Source organism: Crassostrea angulata, chromosome 4 (genome assembly GCF_025612915.1).
Source record: "Crassostrea angulata isolate pt1a10 chromosome 4, ASM2561291v2, whole genome shotgun sequence".
Classification (NCBI taxonomy): Eukaryota; Metazoa; Mollusca; class Bivalvia; order Ostreida; family Ostreidae; genus Magallana; species Magallana angulata.
In genome coordinates, this window is record NC_069114.1 from 17,473,705 (window position 1) to 17,496,651 (window position 22,947).

Below are 22,947 nucleotides of genomic sequence, written 5' to 3' on the forward strand. Positions count from 1 at the left end.
CAAAGCCACCCTCCAATTCCCCTAAAGATGGTTTGAAACATCTGTCGATATTAATGTGGATTAAAGTACACTATTTATTAGAAATACGTGCACCGGTTTAGATATTTCTTTCACAATATTTAGGCCTAACAAAAAAAAAATACGTTTTATAGAAAATGTTGGAAAGGTAAAAAGTTTAAATTCCCCAGCGGGATTCGAACTCATGAATTACAGGTTATTAATGAATCCGCTCACCCACTGCACTACGCTGCAAGATGACAACACTGGGGAAAAACCCATCTGTAAAATTTTACTTGATTTCTTTGTTTATTTCGATAAATAAAACATGTACATAACATGAAGGTGTCCCATACCACCTTACATGTAAATACTGAATTTTCAAATTATCAAATCTATTCATTTAACATTTTTTTTTTTAAAGAGCGACCCCATACAGTTGAAATCAGCCAGTACCGGAATTACATGCTTCCAGATTTACTTTTTCGCGTACTGCGTCATCCAAAAATGTAGGCTATACGTTTCCCGCCATTTTTACCAACACCATGAAAATCTCGAGATACAAGAGAAAAGAAAGCCACTGTTGACTGTACCGTCTGTACGGAATGTATTTACCAAAATTACAATACTGCTATTGTGCGTAAGTCGTTTTCAAAAAGATTATATTGTATTTATCATGAATTTCTGAGACCGTTTATCGCACTCGCTGCAGAAGAAATAGGCCCTATTGCTTGGAAAATTTGCATGTTCGATTCAGGGACGTATAGATATACTAACCGTAAACGTTAGTATATACGCCCCTGGTTGATTCATTGGTTATGACTACCCTAATCTCTGGAGTCCAGCCCCCATCCCTGGAAAATTTAAAATTTCTTAATTTACATGGTGAAATTACCGAAAATAGGCCTCAGACCACATGTCAAACATAGATGTCCCTCTGATTCCCCTTTGGAAAAATCTCCTGGGTCTGCGCATATTATATGATCAACTGATCAACGGGCACCTGAGTAACCATTTGCTTCATTTATTAATTTTGTCTTCATTCTGTGTAGATGATACACGTATTTCAATTAGGGAATTTTGAAGTACGAAAAAAATGTCAGCCTTTTGGAGGGAGGTAGAGCATAGCATTGTTGGCTGCAGCTGTAACCAATCTGACATCATTTCGACAGCACTCGATGTGATGAGAGACTACTAGATTCTTGTCTCCTATTGGGAGGAAATACGTGCAGTATGTTTATTATTTTATATTTTGACGCTATAGTTCTGTTAATTTATGCTTCACACTTGCTCCAATCGTATTAAACTTTTGACACACCTTAATTTTGTGACTGCTTGAGTTGCCTTATATAATGCACATGAATTTGGTGTAACATTTATTTGCTTATTTATTTGTCATTGAGTTACTCTGGTAGATACTAGAGTGTAAAAATCTATTTAATTTTGTCTTTTAATTGTAGATGATGGTCATTTACATCTGAAACCAATTTGTGATCTCGAAAAAACTTTCTTGCGATATCTTCTTTTGCAGTCCCAAGCAAAATGAATTTCTGGAATGCATTGTTCTCCTACATAGAAAGTACCGGTAAGTGCTTTTAATTACATGTAAATTTGTTCTTAATTTATAGAAAAATCTGAGATTTTCAAACTTTGAATATTACGGTAGGCCTATATATAATTGTCTACTTTTTCGGTGTGTGTTACAAAGTTTGAAAAGAATATGTTACTTCTGTATTTGCTTAAATCATTTTTTGCACAATTTCTGCTTATTTAATGTTTTGTGAGGTAAGGTAATCCCCAAAACAGCCAAAATTTAAATCATCACGAAAATTACCACACATGAAGGTATCAGTGTTACTTCAGCAGGAGCTAAATAAATAGTAAAATGCAGTTTTCGGGTTACTGTAGGCACTCAAACTAATTAGCTTTAAAGGCAGAACATTTTGCAACCACCCTCTTTTTTTAACCTGTACATTCAAACTTCAATATGATGCCACTTGTCAACCAGGTTTGAAATAACAGCCCCCAGTTTGATTGATTTACCTGACCGTCTGAGTGTGATCTGGCAAGGTCTGTGGAATTCAGTTTGCTAGCAATTACCAACACTATCCTTTTGATATCTTTCACCACATAGTAAAACTTGTAAAAAAGGAGAGTAAAACTTGGATTTTTACAATATTAAATTGATTATGAAAATTTTATATTTAATAATTGAAATTATACAATTTATATTTAAATTTGTGTGACCTTATAAATTCCAGAAAGATGAGCAGCTCCTAAACATAGTAAATTAAGTATCTAAAAGTCTTTTTAAAACTGACTTATGAACTTCTGAAGCTTTATTTACTGGTAAAGCAAGAAAGTGGAGCATTCGTTGGAAAGCTAACTCCATCATCATGGTAACAGCTAGGCCTGTCCTACATTCCTTATTCTGACTAATTGTCTGGTTTTATTTTACAATTATTCGTTAAAGTTTACTTTGTGAAACAATGCCAAATGTTTAACACCACGTACTGAGCTATTTTTTTAAAAGTAGAAATAATTCACTGCATTTCTTGACTTAAATTGTGATTTAGAAACTTGAGTTTAATACCGGTATATAGAAAGAATGTCGGACGATTGTCATTGACATTTAGAACAATAAGATATTCCAACTAAATATGATCAATTTAAGCAAATGGTTCGATATCCTTTGTAATAATTTGCTTCCTGTGTTTAGAGAAAAGCAGCGATCAGTGATTCATTTTGACGTGCATCCTGCATAAAATACGCGCAAATTTTGCTTAAGACACATAATTTCATTTAATGTGCATCCCAAAGGACGCATTAAATTTAGAAATACATTATACACAATTTCTTAACCTTCTAACTAGAAACCCGAAATGTTCCAAATAAAAAACACTAGAAATCTCATTGGTCAACACTTACTGATTAACCAATGAGATTCAATGATACATGACAATATGGTGGGGAAATTGATGTTGACTGAATAAAACAGACAAAATTCCTCCCGAACCAGAATAGCTTAAACAGAGTTTATGAAAAAGTATAAGTAGCAGTTATTCTGAGATTAATACAACAAAGAGTTTCATGCTGAAAGGAACTGTCTAAATAAATGACAGTGGTGATAAAGATCCAGAGAAAACTCTGAAGGGTCCCAGTGACGACACACAGCCTGTCTCTTAGTAAGGCCTATTAAAAAAAGTCGTGTGTTTAGGGTAACACTGATGAAAAAATTAGGTTAGGTAGGTAGGGATTTTTTTTTATTTTATCATATTTTTTTCGGCATGGATCCTAAGAATGGGAGATTTTTTAATAGATATAATATAAATGTCACAATCGGATAAAAACAGACATCTAAAAATGGTAGGATCGGGGCATTTTTCTAGGTTAGGTCGGGTTACCCTAAACACACAACTTTTTTTTTTAGGCCTAATTGGTCATTTAGAATTTGAGTTTGAATAAATGTACAGTAGCTTCAATGGTTGATATTCATGTTCTTTTGTGGAATAAAATATGGACTCATTGTTTTCAGCTTGGGACTCATAGATGTGATTAAGAGGGGTCCTCTGGACCCATAAAGACCATTTATTAAAATGAATCACTAAGTGATCATGACCGCAGGTAGACTGCAAGACCTGCCATTGCTTTCAAACCTGAGATTAAGACCCACCTGAGATTTACCAGTGCCCTTAAGAATGTTTATGAAATTAATCTGAAATATATGAATTCAGAATGAAGAGCTTGTAAGAGGATGTTTCAAATTTATTCACATCATGGTTACTGTATTTAATTAAATCATATAAGTTTAATCCAATTTTAGAAAGATTGTATACATGATGTAAAAGTAATCTAGATAATTTAAGTTTACCGGTATTTAAAAATAAGCTGCATGTACGAGGGTTGGTTTGAAATTATTGAGATATTAATTAATTACTCTTTAATTACTCCCTAAGAAAAAAAGACAAATCATTGAAATTTCACCAGAAAGTAAATCGATACCTATTATTAACATGATAATTTTTAGGTGAATGCATGACTTCATTTTTTCAATCCTGGTAAGCTAACAAACTTACTTACGTACAACATAAGGTGCTAATTATTTATCATTAAATTATATGGATAAAATTGAAAAAGAAAATAGTTTTGCTACCTACCAAGTTAATAAAAGGCAAAAAAATAGTTTATAGGTGACCTAATAGTATGGAGGTTGAATATGCATGAGTAATAATTAAGTATGAAAACTAAACTGTTTCTATACTGATGATTATTGTGGATCAAAGCAAACAAAGGATGAGGGCCAAAGTTTTCCATAATCTCTGATTTACAGGTTAAATATAAGTTAAATACACCTCAATTATTCTATTGAAATTGAAAATTGAGTTATTCCCCTTTTTATTTTGACAATTACATGTACTGTAAAGTGGAATCATTAAATTTCGTGGGGGACAATTTTTGTGGATTGTTTAATAAATCTTACAGGTTTTTGGAGACGTAATTTTGTATATTCTCTTATATCTACAAAACTAGATATGATTATATAAACCTATTTTATTAATTCATGGAGGATGTTAATTCGTGGATGAGAGGTATCCATGTATTTCATGAAAATTGAGCCACCACGAAATCTAATGATTCTACAGTAAATGAATCAATGGTGCACCATTTAACCTAATGTGGCAGTGACTGAGAACCAATACAATTTTGTTTTTGGCCTTACCATCTCAAGGAAGAATTACTGCCCTATTTAATGATCATGTAAAACACTTAACTAATATATCAAATATGGAATGTCCCATAATTTCTTGATTGTTGCATCTTGAATATATATAACCATTTGATGATTTACGGATGTTGCAAATTTCCAACAGCTAGTACTAAAAGAATATGGCTCTTACTGTCTGTATTTTTTATCTTATTTATTATCTATCATAGTTTTACATGTCTATTTATGATTTTTAAGTGGGTGTTAAATGATACATTTGCTTGCCAGTCAATTTATGTTCCATTAAAGACCAAAGAATCAAAGGTAAATGTTTCCCACAAACTTTGCCTCTGGTCCTCTCTGATATATATTATTTCTCTTTTACCTGTATAGCTGCAAAAAGAAAGTGCTATTATATCATTCATTTATTTTCCTGCAGTTGATAGATCAATTCTTGGTAACTGTGTGTATTCTATGTTGAGTGAATTCTATTCAGTGTTCATCTAACAATGGTTTGACTATGGTAATTAAATATAGTAGCTTTGGTTTTGAAAAGTTTTAAATAACAATTAAGTAGTGGCATCATCTAGCCATGGGACATTTGGGATGTTGGTGTGGTTAAAACTAAATTGTATTCCAAATATAGATATACATTTTTAAAATTTCAAACTGTACAATATTTGACAACAAACTACATTTGAAGGAGTCTTGATGGTGAACAATTATACCATAAGAGTGAACTGAAATTTAAAGATATGATTTTAAGCTCAGCGAGTCGAAGTTTGGGGGGAACCTATATATGCTATACCTCCGGCGTCTGGACCTGGTTAAGGTTTTTTTTACAGGTCCTCTATCTAAGTTATTACTTGTCCTATCTTCACCAAAATTGCATGGATGATGCATCTGGACCCACCTATGGACTTGAAAGACTTGGCTACTGAATCTGGGCCATGAATTTCAGATGCTGGAGGAGGTTAAGGTTTCTTGAGCAGGTTAAAGTTTTTGGTGCAGGTGCCTTTCGATAGCCATTTCTAATTTACTACCAGTCCTAACTGCACCAAACTTATATGGATGGTGTGTCTTAATCATTTGACAGGCTTGAACACTGAATCTGAGCCATAGGTTTTAGATGCTAATAGAGGTTCAGGTTTTTAGAGCTGGTTAAAGTTTATAGAGCAGGTGCCCTCTGATGATTAAAGCACTAAGCATAGCTCAGTGCTTTATTGTCATTAGACTTCTACTTCCGGTGCATCGAATAACCGCCCCCTATAAGCAGCAGTTTACATCTTTTAAACGGGTTAGGGAACTAGTTTCAAGGGTTTATGCACATAACTGCACCAGGGGCTGCCAAGGAATGATGAGGAAATATAGTGAGTATACAGAAGCCGAAATGTTATATACATATATCTATTATATACATACAGAAGCTGGGTTAGCGCTTTTCAGTACTATCAGTACTTTGATTATATCTGTGTTATTATTGGTCCTAACTTCAGCAAACTTGCATGGAAAGTGTGTCTTATGATACTAATACACCTGACGGGCTCGAATGCTGAATCTGAGCCATAGGTTTTGAATGCTGGATGAGGTTAAGTTTTTTGGAACAAGTCACATGTTAAATAGATTATAGTACGATTTCAAACTTGCATAGTTGATTTAACTATAAAAGAAATGAATTGAAGAAGTATCTTTTGATGCAGAGCTTGATCTCCATTATCAATGATGCTAAAAAAAAACCCCTACCTCGTGCAAACTTGCCTGATTGATGTGTTTGTAGTTAAATGATATAACATGATTCCTATGATGTACTATTGTATAATTTGAAATGCTATTGTTTTATATGATATATTATTATAACCCCCCGCAAACAAGTTTGGGGGGTATATAGGAATCACCTAGTCCGTCTTTCCGTCCGTCTGTCCGTCCCTCCGTCTGTCTGTGCAATCGTGTCCGGTCAATATCTTTCTTATGGAGAAACATTGGAAGTTCTTACTTCACACAAAGATTGCTTATGATCTAAGGGTGTGTCATGACCTTAACCTAAGGTCATTTGGACAAGGCTAAGGTCACTGGCAGAAAAAATGCAAAATTCGTGCCAGGCCCATATCTTCCTTATGGAGAAACATTGGAAGTTCTTACTTCACACAAATATTGCTTATGACCTACGGGTTTGTCATGACCTTTACCCAAGTTCATTAGGGCAAGGTCAAGGTCACTGGCAGAAAAAATGCAAAATTCGTGTCCGGTCCATATCTTTCTTATGGGGAAAAATTGGAAGTTTTTACTTCACACAAAGATTGCTTATGACCTAAGGTTGTGTCATGATCTTGACCAAAGGTCATTTGGGCAAGGTCAAGGTCACTGGCAGAAAAAGTGCAAAATTCATGTCCGGTCCATATCTTCCTTATTGAGAAGCATTGAATGTTTTAATTTCACTCAAATATTGCTTATGACCAAAGGGTGTGTCCTGACCTTGACCCAAGGTCAATTGAGAAAGTTCAAGGTCATTGTTTCAAAAAAGCTAAATTCTGTCTGAGTCATGTCTTGTATTAATGGAAATATTAGAAGCTAAAATTTGACACAAAGCCTGCTTGTCTAAGGCCACAGAAAACTATTTTTAGATTCTCATCCCCGTCTCTCTGAAAATGGCTTGCCCCGATTAATTTTTTTTAAGGAAAAAAAAAATGTGATTCTGGTCATGGTTGTTAATGGAAGGATGCAAATGTCCTCATGCATTAACAGTTAACTTAAATAAAATGGAATTAAATGATAGAAATTGGTTTGTTTACTCCTGTTAGCATTAACAGTTTTCAAAAAAAGAGCAGTTGTTATTTATAGAAAATGGACAGTGAAATAGATTCATTCAATATTTTCTATAATAGCAAAAGTACACGCGTTATGATTTTTTTCTTAGCAGGGGGTATCAATTGTGAGCTTGCTCACAGTACCTCTAGTTATACTTTTATGTTAGATATTGAAATCTGATTGGTTTAGACGCAGTTGATAATCCGTTCTATTTCCCTCAGCGTTAGCAACACACTTTGCCACGGGTAACACAATGAATTGTTACATGCGTGTAAATTATGCGCATACGGTTCGCCGTAGAATTCACGAAGCCTCCCAAACAAGCACTATTTATATAATATTTACATTTTCAACAGTCTTTGTCTGTGATAACATTATGAATCAATTTTGAACCCTAAAACCAAATAACTTCATAAAACATGAGTGACAAAAAATGGGCGTGTACATTCTTATAGCATAACCGAATAACGGTATTGGCTGCGCTGCATAGTAATACATAGCATGTGCTACATAAAAAAATTGTGGTTTTAAAATGATGTTGTTTTAAAGTGTACAAGCTGGAAATATTGTAAATTTAAGTAATAAGGAATCATCCTTTGAATATTATAAGGTGATAATTTCGGTCGGAGTGTGGTCAAATCTATCATAAAGCCCTTTGGGCTTTATTGGATTTGACCACGCCCGACCAAAATTATCAACTCATAATACTCAAAGAATGATTCCTTATTCCTTACATATTACATCATGTATTATATTGTGAAATATTATATAATACAATATGATATTGTATCAATTTTTTTGTATATTATGATATTGTATCACATGATATTGTTTCATATGATATGATATTGTATAATATATAATATTGTATCATGATGTAATATTGCATGATATATAATATTTGTAGCATGATGTAATATTGTATAATATAATATTGTTATATATAATTTAGTATTATGTCACATGAAATTGTATCATATTATATTCCAATATGTAATATTGTATCAATTTGATGTATAATATGATCATATTGTATTACATGATACATGTTATTGTATGATATGATACAATGTTGTATCAAATTATATTGTATCTTTAGGTACAAATCATATCATAAAATCATATATGGTATCATACAATACAATATCATATTGTATCATACAATATTATATCATGTTTCAATTTTGTGATTTATTATGTGATATGATATGATCTAATACTATATTGTATCATATATTATACATTATGATATTGTATTATGTGATCAAAAACAATAATGTTTTACATGATACATAATGATATATCATATCATATGATAAAATGTCATATCTTGATACAATGTCTTATGATATGTTACAATATCATAATGTATCATTAAATATTACACAGTTTTTATATTGTAACATATGATATATATTGTATAGTATCATAGAATTTAATATCATATTTTATATTATTGTATTGATTAACATTGTATCTTACAATACCGTATTAAATGAACATATGATTATAATATTATTTTTAACATACAGGGCTCTACATTAACTTTTTTTCCTACTTGTCCATTCGGACAAGTGACCAAAACATTTACTTGTCCGAACTTCAACTTCACTTGTCCGAAAATTTTCAATATTAAAGATCAAATATTGTTAATTTGAAAGCTACAGTAATCTATTACTTAAATAAAATCATTTATTGATTACTCTAGCTATAATTAATAACCTGACTTTTTAAATGGAAACTTAAAGTGTCTTTCCTATAATTATGTACATGTATTTGTTCTATACAACATTAAACATGATTTGTCAGCTGTAGCTTTGTCATGGCAAATTACAAGACATTTTAAATTTAGCATCAGGTTTAAAAATACATGTAACTGTTATATTGATTTCTCAGCTGTTTTTTAAACTAAACATGGAAAGTCATCATAGTCTAATATCAATGATGAATGAAACCTAAAATAAGCTACATTTCTTTCCATAATCCTTTATCTTTGCTACCTTTTCTTCCTTTCTTTTTCTTAACATATGTGTTTGGTACTTTGTAAGAACTAAGATCCACACCTTGAAAGTTGTTTGAAATTAGTAAACTTCAATCCCGATCAAGAGTAACTCAATTGCATTGTAATTTGATGTCGGGATCGAAATTCAAAATAACTAATCGATAAACTTATAACGAGACTACGGATAAACTTATCACAAAACTTTCTTTTCTTTTTTAAATGTTGGAGACTTCTTTACACAAAAAATGCACTTGTCCAGTCGGACAAGTGGCCAGCAATATGAACTTGTCCGCATATTTTTTTAACTGGTACCGGACAATCGGACAAGCGTTAATGTCGAGCCCTGACATATGATATAAGATGTTTTGTCAAAACAGTATCCATGAATATCTAAGATCATTCACAATGATTTTCATATAATATGATAAAGTGGTCTCAAAAAGATGATGCCTAGTTTCAGTGAGCTTTGTAATTTGTGATGACCTATGTTTTTACATACAAACTATCATTAACTTAACAAAAAAAAAACCCCCGTAGATTTTGACTTTTGAATGTTATTTTCCTATATTTTTAAACTTTTGTGACTTTTGAATGTTATTTTCCTATATTTTAAACGGAGCTCTTCTTCCAAAGGAGATCAATTATAGTGTAAAAAAAATGGTCATGACCATCGAGCCCTCTTAATTAAATATTCTTTAAAACATTCATGTGATAAATTGGAGACTCAAATACTGTACAGGAGCCTATAAAATACTGGAATTTTGATGAAAATATTACTGTACACTCACTGCCCATCGAAATAGGTACTAAAAATGACTGACACTGACTGTTTTCACGAAAAGCTTTCCTTCAAATTCACTTGATCATTCTTTGAATTGCAATAAATTAAACCAAGGATATTTGATTACTTGTAATATGTTTTAGAAAAAAATAAAAATAAATGGCATTAACAGTAGCCACTTTCAAAACTTCCTTAAAGTGACCACTTAAAACAAAGTTTACGCAAATTCTGCAGTTTGGTAAAAGAACAATTTTTAGTCACCTGAGTCATGAAGATTGGGCAAGTGCCCAAGGATTTGCAATGGGCATGGATAGTCACTGCCTTTGTTCCACAGCAGGCCTGTACTCGAGATAGAATTGGATAGCTCTTGCTGCCACTATTATTTTCAAGTGCAGTTTTTAGCTCACCGAGACGAAGTCAAGGGGAGCTTATGCTATACCGTCAGCGTCGGCGTCCGGACCTGGTTAAAGTTTTTGTTGCAGGTCCTGTATCTAAGCTATTACTTGTCCTATCTTCACCAAACTTGCATGGATGATGCATCTGGACCTACAGTGCTGCTATCGTGAAAGTTGACAAAACTATCCTATTCTATCCTATATCCTGTATCCTGCATCCTATCCTGCAAATAAGCTCTATCATATCCTATCCTATCCTATCCCATACCTTCAAAATATAGGAATGCAAGTTAAATGAAACAAAATTTAGGAATTAAATTATTTTATCAATTAATGTAGTACTTAAAAAGAATAATTAAATCTTAAAAACCGAATATTCTTTGAGCGAGATAACTTACTTACCTGTGCTACGTTAAAATTAAATCATACGCGGGATGGACACAATAACGTAAACAACAAGGTAAGCGATTCGAATTTTTATTTTATTATATTTATTCATAAAAAAACAGATAAATAACTTGGATGCACTTATTGAGGAACTGTTTAGTCACATATTTTTATCAAATTATTTTCTTATCACATATAACTGAGCATAATTATCATTATTCGAGCGATTCGTTCGGCGATGAATGTAAACACGATCTGGAAATAAATAATTCCTTTAGGAAGTTTATATTGTTTATAGTTAAACCACTTGGAGTTATTTTTAAAGTATAAATTCTTAAGCATTTATAGCTAGCTAATATTTATTAATTATACCCCCGCTCCGAAGGAGAGGGGGTATACTGTTTTACCCTTGTGTGTCTGTCTGTCTGTCCGTCTGTCTGTCCGTCCGTAACAAAAATTTCTGTTGCATTTATCTCAGCAACTATTTATCGCAGATGCTTGAAATTTTTACACAGTGTTTTTTAAGGCATGCCATATCGTGGGTTATATTTTTGTACCAATCAGATGTCAACTTCCTGTTAAATGACGACTTTGCTTATTCTTTAACTAAAATTTTCAAACAAAATTTCGTCAAAGATTTCTCAGCAACTATCTATCGCAGATGCTTGAAAATTTTACACAATATTTGTATAGGCATGCCATATAGTGGGATATATTTTTGTACCAATCAGACGTCAACTTTCTGTTAAATATCGACTTTGTTTATTTTTAGCAAAAATTTTCAAACATATTTTTGTTAAAGAATTCTCAGCAACTGTTTATCGCAGATGCTTGAAATTTTTACACAGTATTTGTATAAGCATGCTATATCATGGGATGCATTTTTGTACCAATTGGACGTCAACTTCCTGTTAAATGAGTACTTTTTTTTTTTTTGCCAAAATTTTCAAACAAATTTCCCTCAAAGATTTCTCAGCAACTATTTATCGCAGATGCTTGAAATTTTAACACACTATTTGTTTTGGCATGCCATATTGTGGGATATTTTTTTGTATCAATCGGACGTCAACTTCCTGTTAAATGAGTACTTTGTTTATTTTAGCCAAAATTTTCAAACCAATTTTCCTCAAAGATTTCTCAGCAGCTATTTATCGCAGATGCTTGAAATTTTAACACACTATTTGTTTAGGCATGCCATATTGTGGGATATATTTCTGTACCAATCGGATGCCAGCTTTCTGTTAAATGTCGACTTTGCTTATTTTGCATATTCACATCAGAGCGGGGGTATCACTAGTGAGCATTGGCTCACAGATATCTTGTTCGATATGTTCAAGTTAATATTGGACAGAAATATGTGTCCCTGTTATTGGGCATCGAAGAAATTATATGAAACGTGAAACAATGTCTGTTTCTTGTATACATGTTTATATTTTAAATTGCCGAATTGGTCGTTTATAAATTCAAGCTTTCATTAGTTCGCTGACTTTAAATGAAGTAAATACATAAATCTATTTCTGACATTGTCAAATGTTGCATCGAATTCTCGCAGTAACTCCATACTTGCGTACGAATTGACAAAGATGTAGCGCCGACATTTTAGCGCGCATCAATGTTATGCACCGCGTTCTTGATATAATAATTATTCTTAACTGGTTTAACTTGTAAAACGTATTAAATTGACATAAAAAATACATTGTTAAGCCAATTTTCGTTTCGCAAAATAACTCTGAAATTTATACTCGAATCTGATTGGCTACAGGATGCAGGATAGGATAGGATAGGATAGAACTTAACTTTTATATTTCTATCATGTATCCTGCATCCTGCATCCTATCCTATCCTATCCTTGTCAACTTTCAGGATAGCAGCACTGTACTTATGGACTTGAAAGACTTGAATACTAAATCTGGGTCCTAAATTTCAGATGCTGAAGAAGGTTAAGGTTTTTGAAGCAGGTTAAAGTTTTTGTTGCAGGTGCTCTTTGATAGCAATATCTTAATTACTGCTGGTCCGTACTTCATCAAACTTGCATGGATGGTGTGTCTTATGATACTGATGCACCAGACAGGCTTGCATGCTGAATTTGAGCCATAGGTTTCGGATGCTGGAGGTGGTTATGGTTTTATATATATAATATAATATTGTATTATATAATATTTTACTTTATCACATGAAATTGTTTCATTTGATATGATACAATGTTGTATCAAATTATATTGTATCATATGTTACAATATCATATTATGTATCAAACATTATACAATATCATACAATACAGTATCATGCTATATTATACAATATAATATCATATGTTTCAATGTTATGATTTATTATGTAATATGATATTGTATCATATTATACAATATTGTATTATATAAAATGATGTTGTTTTATGTTATCAAATACAATAAGGTTTAATACAATACAATGTCATTTCTTCATTTCAATATCATCTTTATTTATTACAGTGTTTTATTGTATTATATGATATATATTGTAAGTATGATAGGATGCAATATTTAATTTTATATTATTATATTGATTAATAACATATGAACATATGATTATCATACAATTTTTTAACAGATGATATATGATTTTGTGTCAAAACAGAATCCATGAATATCCATGATCATAAAGTATGATTTTCATATAATATGATAAAGGTGGTCTCATAAAGGTGATGTCTCATAAGGTTGATGCCTCATCTCGGTGAGCTTTGTAATCTGTGATTACCTATGTTTTAAGTCACCTAACACAAGCAACGGTACCCCACACTTGCTCCAGAACACTAGCAGGAATATCTTCTCGCTGGCGCTCTGCCGCATCACATCCAATAGACCAATCCACACGTTACAAAAGTTATGTCCCTTGGTCGCCATCTTTGGGGAAAACCCCATAGGTTTCTCACAGTGGCCTTTGTAGTTTAGTGGTTTGTTAATTTATCATTTGACAATAAAATTCCGTTTCCGTTTTGAATTTTGATTGCCCCAGGATGGGGCAACCCATACATCAAAAGAATACTAAGTAAATAAGATTCAAAGGGGTTTTTTCATAGGACATCCATAAATTTGATAGAATAAAGAAGGAATTGTTTGGTTTTTCCCTTTTGACTTTTGGGTTGACTCCGCAAATTTATACTATTTCTGCCAAGTGTGGATTGGACTGTATAAGCACTTGTATTGATACGACACTGAGCAGGGATGACCACTCACTCATCAGTATCGTAGGTTCAACAGGTCGGGTACACTACCTTATATGGATAGCATTATTTAACATGTGACAATATTTATGTCATACAGATTCTCCAATCCAGTGAATGAGTCGCAAAGCATGATAGTCTACAACGTGTTTACAATTCAACAAACGCATATGGTTTTTTGTCTGTTTTATACACAATGTTTACCGTATTTTTCGGAAATAAGGTCGATACTTTTTTTCCTGACACGTGGACCTCGCCCTATTCATCGTTTCGCCCTATTTTTGTTTTGTTTTTTTTGTTGGAAAATTTGTTATGAAATTTTGCAAAAATTTATGCAACCCTCCAATAAAATCATGAGTGTTTACTATAATACAGCTTGAATTTCTGTGTAAAAATCGTATGGATTTTTTAAAAGATCAGTATTAAAATCAATATACTGTAGTAATTTACAATTTAAACAAGTTAAATGTGAATAGATTTATTTCTTCTTACATTTCTTACTTAGATCGCTGACTGAATCATCTTTCGATCATTATTACATGATGTCATGCATTTTGATCGTGTGCTTACGATAAACAGGAAATTGATATCGCGTGGTAAAAGTAAAATGAGAACCGTACAAAGGGTAATTACGGGGGGAAAATATCGTCGGGTAGAAATTAAAAAAAACAATTTGTGTTTTTTCTGTATATTCAAAATAAAACTCTCGATGAAATCTTAGCCAGGTGTCTCTGAAATTTGTCTGGGTAGCGCCTACTTTGTTTATACACAGTTGAACTCTCGGCACGTGCTAATCGAGTCATGCCCTCAGGCTTTGATATGTTGACTCGTGTGTATATACACAGTAAAAAGTCACACAGACACAGGGTGGCATGTGCTACCGTAGTCATGTCTCCAGGCTAGGTTACTATCCCCCGGTTTACACCAGTTTGTACACATAGCCGAGAAGTAATAAAAAATGATCTTAAATTAACCTGGCCGTACTGAATTAATTGGTTTGAAACTTTTGATGCAATTTCAGACATTTTTAACCGGATTTTCCAACGGAAAAATCCGGTTATTAAAATGGTGAAAATGGCGGGCGGCCAGATGGGCGGGCAGGCGGCTGCCAAAAGGGTACCCTCATTGTACGGATAACTCCTCCTACAGTTCTCAAGATAGGAAGTTGTTCTTTTGCAGATCAATTGTACATATATCAGAGGTGTGCATATTGCTAGGATTTTGATTTCTGATAATTTATTGAAAAAATACCAGCTTTTGAACTTAGTCATTTTTTTGGCAAAATATTGCATATAGGGAACCCTCATTGTACGGATAACTCCTCCTACATTTCTCAAGATAGGAAGTTGTTCTTTTGCAGATCAATTGTTTGTACATATATCAGAGGTGTGCATATTGCTAGGATTTTGATTTCCTATAATTTATCGAAAAAATACCAGCTATTGAACTTAGTCATTTTTCGGCAAAATATTGCATATAGGGTACCCTCATTGTACGGATAACTCCTCCTACAGTTCTCAAGATAGGAAGTTGTTCTTTTGCAGATCAATTGCACATATATCAGAGGTGTGCATATTGCTAAGATTTTGATTTCTGATAATTTATCCAAAAAATACCAGCTTTTGAACTTAGTCATTTTTTGGCAAAATATTGCATATAGGGTACCCTCATTGTACGGATAACTTTTCCTACAGTTCTCAAGATAGGAAGTTGTTCTTTTGCAGATCAATTGCACCTATATCAGAGGTGTGCATATTGCTAGGATTTTGATTTCTGATAATTTATTGAAAAAATACCAGCTTTTGAACTTAGTCATTTTTTGGCAAAATATTGCATATAGGGAACCCTCATTGTACGGATAACTCCTCCTACAGTTCTCAAGATAGGAAGTTGTTCTTTTGCAGATCAATTGTACATATATCAGAGGTGTGCATATTGCTAGGATTTTGATTTCCTATAATTTATCGAAAAAATACCAGCTTTTGAACTTAGTCATTTTTTGGCAAAATATTGCATATAGGGTACCCTCATTGTACGGATAACTCCTCCTACAGTTCTCAAGATAGGAAGTTGTTCTTTTGCAGATCAATTGCACCTATATCAGAGGTGTGCATATTGCTAGGATTTTGATTTATGATAATTTATCCAAAAAATACCAGCTTTTGAACTTAGTCATTTTTTGGCAAAATATTGCATATAGGGTACCCTCATTGTACGGATAACTCCTCCTACAGTTCTCAAGATAGGAAGTTGTTCTTTTGCAGATCAATTGTACATATATCAGAGGTGTGCATATTGCTAGGATTTTGATTTCTGATATTTATGAAAAAAATACCAGCTTTTGAACTTAGTCATTTTTTGGCAAAATGTTGCATATACATGTAGGGTACTCCATTTCACTGGATAAGGGTTGACATGGATTATGGATACAGTTTACATAAAAGAAAACCCGGTTTGCTGTCACATTGACAGCTTTTCACTTGTCTTACGATGTTTTTAAGAAATGCATTTTATTTCCCTTTTGTTTAAAACTGTGAAATAAGATTAAAGGCTACCATATGATAACGTTATTGGTTTAAACCATTTATTCATTAAAACAAGCAGTAATTTTTCGACCAATTCTTCGAAGTCGACCTATTTATACTTTATTTTCTTTTTTGGCTAAAAACGGCCTCTGCCCAATAAACCGTATCGACCTAATTTTCGAAAAATACGGTAATTGCTTGCTGGAAAATTTGTACTGTATTTTTCGGGGCATAGGCCGGTATTTTTTAAATTAATTAGTGGAAAGAATTTTATGTTTGGTATTTCGTTTTCTCATTCATGGCGATTAAGGGGGATAACTCTATTTGAATATGAAACCACGTGTTGAGCTAATGGACGCCATACCCCGTATTTACAAGTAGCTTTCAAAGTATAACTTGATTAAATGAAATTTAGCAATAAGGTATTAATAAAATATTAAAGGTTTGGTATAATTTAATACTTAGTTCTACCAGACAGAACCATGGAGGTTGATGTTGCAATTAGATTTACACTATGTAAAATTACATTACGTAAGAGACCAAACAGCCACAAAACACAGATGTATTTTTAAAAATTGCTTAAAATATATATGTTAAGCAGATTTAATAACTTTAATTACTCTATTGACTTTCTACATTGATATTCTGAAAGTATTATACTTAATACGATGACTTCCTTAATTTGCGGTCATACTTTCACTATAGTAATCATCGATTAAAAATCGGCTTATCCCCCAATTCGGCTATTCTAAGGATTTTTCTTGAATTTAGTCTAAAAATGAGCAATTCGGCCTATGCCCCACATCGACATATGCCCCGAAAAATACGGTACATCTTGATTTTTACTTTAGAAGGCAAAAAAAGGAAAGACTGCGTACCATTGACTTTGTTCCATGCTCATATCCAAAAATACTGTTGTTTTAGTTGATCAATTGATGCTTCAAAAGTTGATCAGTATCAAAAGACTGGCAAACATACACATATACAAGTACAAACAGATTCTGATAAAAAAAAACCGTATAATTGTTAATTGTTGACTTTATCATTGTGCACTAGAAATTGTGGTGATTGTACAGTTTTAACATATGTAAATAGCCATGGTAATAGAAATGCACAAATATACAAATGCAGAAGCACAAGCTTTGTAGCATATAGTATTTTGTATGTTAAGCATTCTGATGAGTGTCCCTGAAGAAAATATATATGTCCATTCTACTAATGTTGTCCAAAATCTGGGGTATCACGTGAAACTCTATTAAATTATGCATTTATGAGACTCCTCCACAATTTTGTGTATGGGCTATATGGTACTCAGGTGACGGTGGCCTCTTGTTACAGAATGTGTTTGGAAATAGATTAATCAAACCAAATTGCAGTTTTTACTCACCTGAGCTGAAAGCTCAATTAGTATTTTCTGACCACTTTTTTGTCTGCTGTCTGTAAACATTTTACATTTTCAACCTCTTCTCCAAACTGTATCATGTATCATATAATAAGAAGCAATGTTGTGTTATATGTACTGTGTACTTTTCCACCCTCATCAAATTAATCCACAGAAGTCTATCAAGTTATACTTAAATAACCTAAAATCTGAGTACAAAAGGGTAATATATTTCAGTAAATCCAGTGTTACCTCTAAAGTCTCAGACAGTGCAATTGCTTACACTTGCTTCCTGACTACTTGACCTCTTGTAAATTCATTACTTTCGTTCAGCTAATTTTACTTAATTGATAAGTGATGTGTTAATATGACGTGAACAAATGCTATTTGCAAATTTCAAGAGAGAAAAAAATTCTGCATTGAATTTTTTTTTCCTTTCATAGTTATATGCTAAATAACTTTATTACCTTTCAAGAAATTAGCTGTAAGGTTGATCACTTTGGAGTAATTAGATGGCATTTTTGGTGTCAACAAATAGACCAATGAGGATTTGATAGGGCAAGGTTGGTTATCTAGTGTGAGTTATTAATTATGTCAACTCCCTTGACTGACGGATTCTTGTTGAGAAGTATTTACTTCCATTAAGGTGAATTCCCCTATTAAAGTTGTCATCGTCTGATTACATAGAAAATTTTCTTCGAAGCATCTCAGATATGATAATTGCCTCACATAAATTTGCATTCTGATTACAGCAATAAGGAATTGTTTTTCTGTCTGAGCTTTACTATTTGTGCATGTAAGAGATGAGGTGGGGAGAGTTTGCTAACAGCCCAATTAATCCTTGCCTATATTTGTCTCACGACTTCCTCACCGATAATGCCCTAGCTGCTTCTTGAATATATTTTTTCCAAAAATGTCTTTCCTTGTTAGTTGTGTTAAAGTTCTCTCTCTCTTTTTCTCTCTCTCTCTCTGATTATGATTGTTCCATCAATGGATGTCTAAGCTTCCATCGTAGCATGTCCTAAAGTTGGCATGTACCGTGGAACAGAGTTATACTTCCTTTGCACAAAGCCTTGGGCAAAGGACATCTTTCATGCTTGTTTAGCATAATTTGCACTTTTATATTTGTCCAATCCTTGTTTATTCTTCTTGACTTTTCCCCCAACATTTAAAAGAGGACTTACCGACTAAAAGAAAAGGTAAGACAGTGGTTATTAATATCATTTTCATTGTACCTAAGCAGATAAATTCATAAGATGATTAAGTTTTATATCAGACGAGTTCACAGAAAGTTGTACTATGTGTAAATTGATGGGGCAAAAGTACATCTTTAAATTGGATAGATAGAAGTAATTCTAGATCCAGTGAGGATATTGCAGACTATGTTGACAAATATTGAAACTCGAGTGAAAGATATGTCCGTGAGGAGAGAATACGAAACTCCAGAGGCTCCATGCAAGTTAAAAGAGGCTCCATGCAAGTTAAAATTGTTCATTTCGAGGGCAAATTTGGACATTTCAGAAATGTGTTTAATTGATGTTCATTGCAAAGCATTTTGGAAAGGTAATAGTTTTTTTCTTGAAATTATATGGTCATTACTGACAAAAAATTCAGATAATGCATGGCAAATACATCAGATGTGTTACCTAGAGCAGTAGGTGAATAATCTAATCAGGAGCAGAAATGAAAATTAATTGGATTCTTTGACTCGGGCTTGAATTTTTACTAATCCATTTCACCCAATGCTACACTTATCATACTCCACACCTCTGTGCTGAGAGCCGTGAAAGTCGTATCCCAAATAGATCAGTTATCTTATTGATTTCTATGTAATTGACATCAAATGTCATTTAATAGGACCATCAGTACATGTGTTTGCAATTGTGTACTTACATTCTTATACTCCTTATGTTGCAAGTTGGTATGGCTGCTGACTAAAAAAGACAGACAAGCACTGATCATATTCTTGCAGAAGAATTTTCTTTTAATTTTATTATCATTGCACATCCGATGCCACCATTATCATTAATGCACATTGGGGTGATGAGGGAGGGGGAAGATGGTGGTGGGAAATAGTATTTTTTTCATATGAGACAAGGTTTAAATTTATCAGATCATTAAACTCCTTATAAGGATAAATTGGACATTTAAATATTAACATAAAAATTTTTTTTGAAAGTTTTGATTTGTCATTGCTATGATTGCCTGAACCAAAAGATTTTTATTATTTGAATTTTTTAATATCTTCTCAATAACTACAATGCTACAATTGTGATATAACTATTTGCAAGCATTCTGACATGGTGTATTTTCAAGTTTGTTCATATCCTAACCAGCAAACCTATTATGGGACCTGTAGCATTTGGGCTAGTGATAAATTCAACACAGGAATTGATGGGGAAGAATTCCAATTCTACAATTTCCAGACATAATTGGAACACATAGGAGTAAATCTTTAAAAATCTTACTTCGTATCTAGATCTGCAGTTCTACAATTCGTGAAATAACAGTAGAATATCCTTATATGGCAATGATACATTTTTGTACAAATTTTGACTCCTAATAAACCTTAATTGAAGAACAATGCGGGTTCTCAAATTAATCGGGTGAGTGATGGGGCCCATGGGTCTCTTAGTAAAGTTTTAATGGCACACTAAATAGCCAACAGGAGCTGTTTATAAAGGTTGCAGTTAATGTAATCTAACATAACAGTTATTATGAAACTGTGATTTAAATCAATGAGCTGTACATATAGTTAAGATCAAAATTTGCAGAAGCAGGGTGAATGCTATCATAGGTTATTATTTGGGGAGACAGTGGATGGTAAACTAATTAACCATCAGATTTACCTAAAATTTTGAGTCAATTTTGCTCCAATTAATGTTCCTTAATGGCTTTTCCCATGAAAATATAGCTAAAAGAAATTTAAAAACCATGACATTTTTTGTAATTTTAGTATTAACCATCAGATTTACCTAAAATTTTGAGTCAATTTTGCTCCAATTAATGTTCCTTAATGGCTTTTCCCATGAAAATATAGCTAAAAGAAATTTAAAAACCATGACATTTTTTGTATTTTTAGTAGAATTAAAATAACATTTTCATAAAAGTAATTTCCACATGAAAATTGCAGCTTCAAAGGATTTTTTACAGGCATCATGTATATATACATGGCCAGGGCATGATTATGTAAGTGTTTTTCATGTCCCAATGTTTGGATAATTTTACCAGTTTTTAAATTGAAAAAAAGATAATTATTAAAAGATTTGAATTAAGAAATTACCTTAAAGGTGTGTCTATTAAGTACATTCTATAACTAAAACAGATTAAAGCATAATCAAACCATGCATTACATTTTCAATAGACTTAAGGAGGCCGATTTGGGTTTTTTTGCGGAAAAACTACAATAGCATAACTCTTTATTTTTTAACCATATGTATTTTAAACCAACTCTAGTTTATTTGCAAAGGTTCATGAAAATTGACCGTCTGGTTCTTTTTAGGGACCATCTCAAAATAGAGGTACATTTACTATAGGAATATATAGGAAACTGCATTTTCCGCACATCAAAGCAGTTTTAAAAAAATACTACAATAGCTTATTTTCTCAAATTGTTATACATGATTAGTAATAGCTTTTCCAACCTTATATGTTAAAAACACAAAATTCTACCGTCTGGTTTTTAGTAAGGGCCATCTCAAAATATTAAAATGCACCAAATTTTGCTATATATTTGGATCATCACGAATGATGATTGGTATAATGGATTCATTCCAAAAATGAAGAAAATGTCCTCGAGGATAGCATCATTCTGTATATAAAATTTCAACAGTGTACAACTTTTACTTTTTCTTTTATGTTATTTCTTATAACGTACTCCTGCAAAGCTTCATTTTATCATAACGTCATAAAAGCGTAATGGCAATGCTCCCCTACCGCGCAACGTAAAAATCGTGTTAAAAATAAAAATTTCCTTTAACAATCTAAATATTTTTATCTGTATTTTGTTTATTGTGTTCAATTTTATAAATGATATCGAAAAAAATTCATAAGAAGTATAAATCAACTGTATTATATTAGAATGCGCAAAAACATGCGCAATGCAAACTAAAGCCGGCCTCCTTAAATAAGAATGCTTTTAAAGATCCTGTAACTCAGTTTGTGAAGATCCAAAGAGCACATCTTTTAAATGAAGGTGGTTCGATCACTTCACCTTCAACTAGTTTCTCAAATCAGCAGAAAATTACTTGATTACGATAGATAGCATAATGAATATAGAAGTATATAAGTCAAATTGGTGAAACGTACAATTTTGGATGAAAAGATATGATTTTCAGAAATTTGATTTAGTAGATAATTATGAACAAACGCCTCTGAGTAGGAATTGAACTTGTAATCTGTGGTTCACAAACCCGATATTTTAACCACTGACCTATGATGATATTCAACCAAATCGTTTCATGCTAAAACTTGAACAAAACATTTAAATTGCCATCTTAATTGTGATGATGTGTTTTGAAAACTATAAGTCTTGATGTAGTGAGGTACCTTAAGTAGCTTAATTCCAATGGTATAATTGACATTGTACCATTAAGCATTAATAGAGGTTGCATTTATGTCTTATGGACATTTTTCTTGGTTTCATTTAGGTCTTGTTTAGTCGCATATATACATATATGTATAGATTGTACTTTTTCCCATTTTAATGGTAACATATGAATACTATAGAACATGGAATCAATTCTTTTGGACGAGAACTTTTGT

General features: G+C 32.5%; 1 protein-coding gene across 4 annotated transcripts in view; it reads left to right on the forward strand.

Moving 5' to 3' along the window:
• The first annotated feature begins 526 nt into the window (after window positions 1-526).
• The window catches only part of LOC128181910 (nuclear hormone receptor HR96-like), a 99,784-nt gene continuing 77,363 nt past the window's right edge, over window positions 527-22,947 (forward strand). For 2 of the 4 annotated variants that reach the window (XM_052850479.1, XM_052850485.1), the window contains exons 1-3: window positions 527-637; window positions 1,050-1,228; window positions 1,458-1,582. In XM_052850479.1, coding sequence (XP_052706439.1) covers window positions 1,540-1,582 — 43 coding nt within the window. In that variant the 5' untranslated portion in view covers window positions 527-637; window positions 1,050-1,228; window positions 1,458-1,539. The remainder of the gene's footprint in view (window positions 638-1,049; window positions 1,229-1,457; window positions 1,583-22,947) is intronic. The other 2 variants (XM_052850482.1, XM_052850480.1) reach the window with 2 other exon arrangements.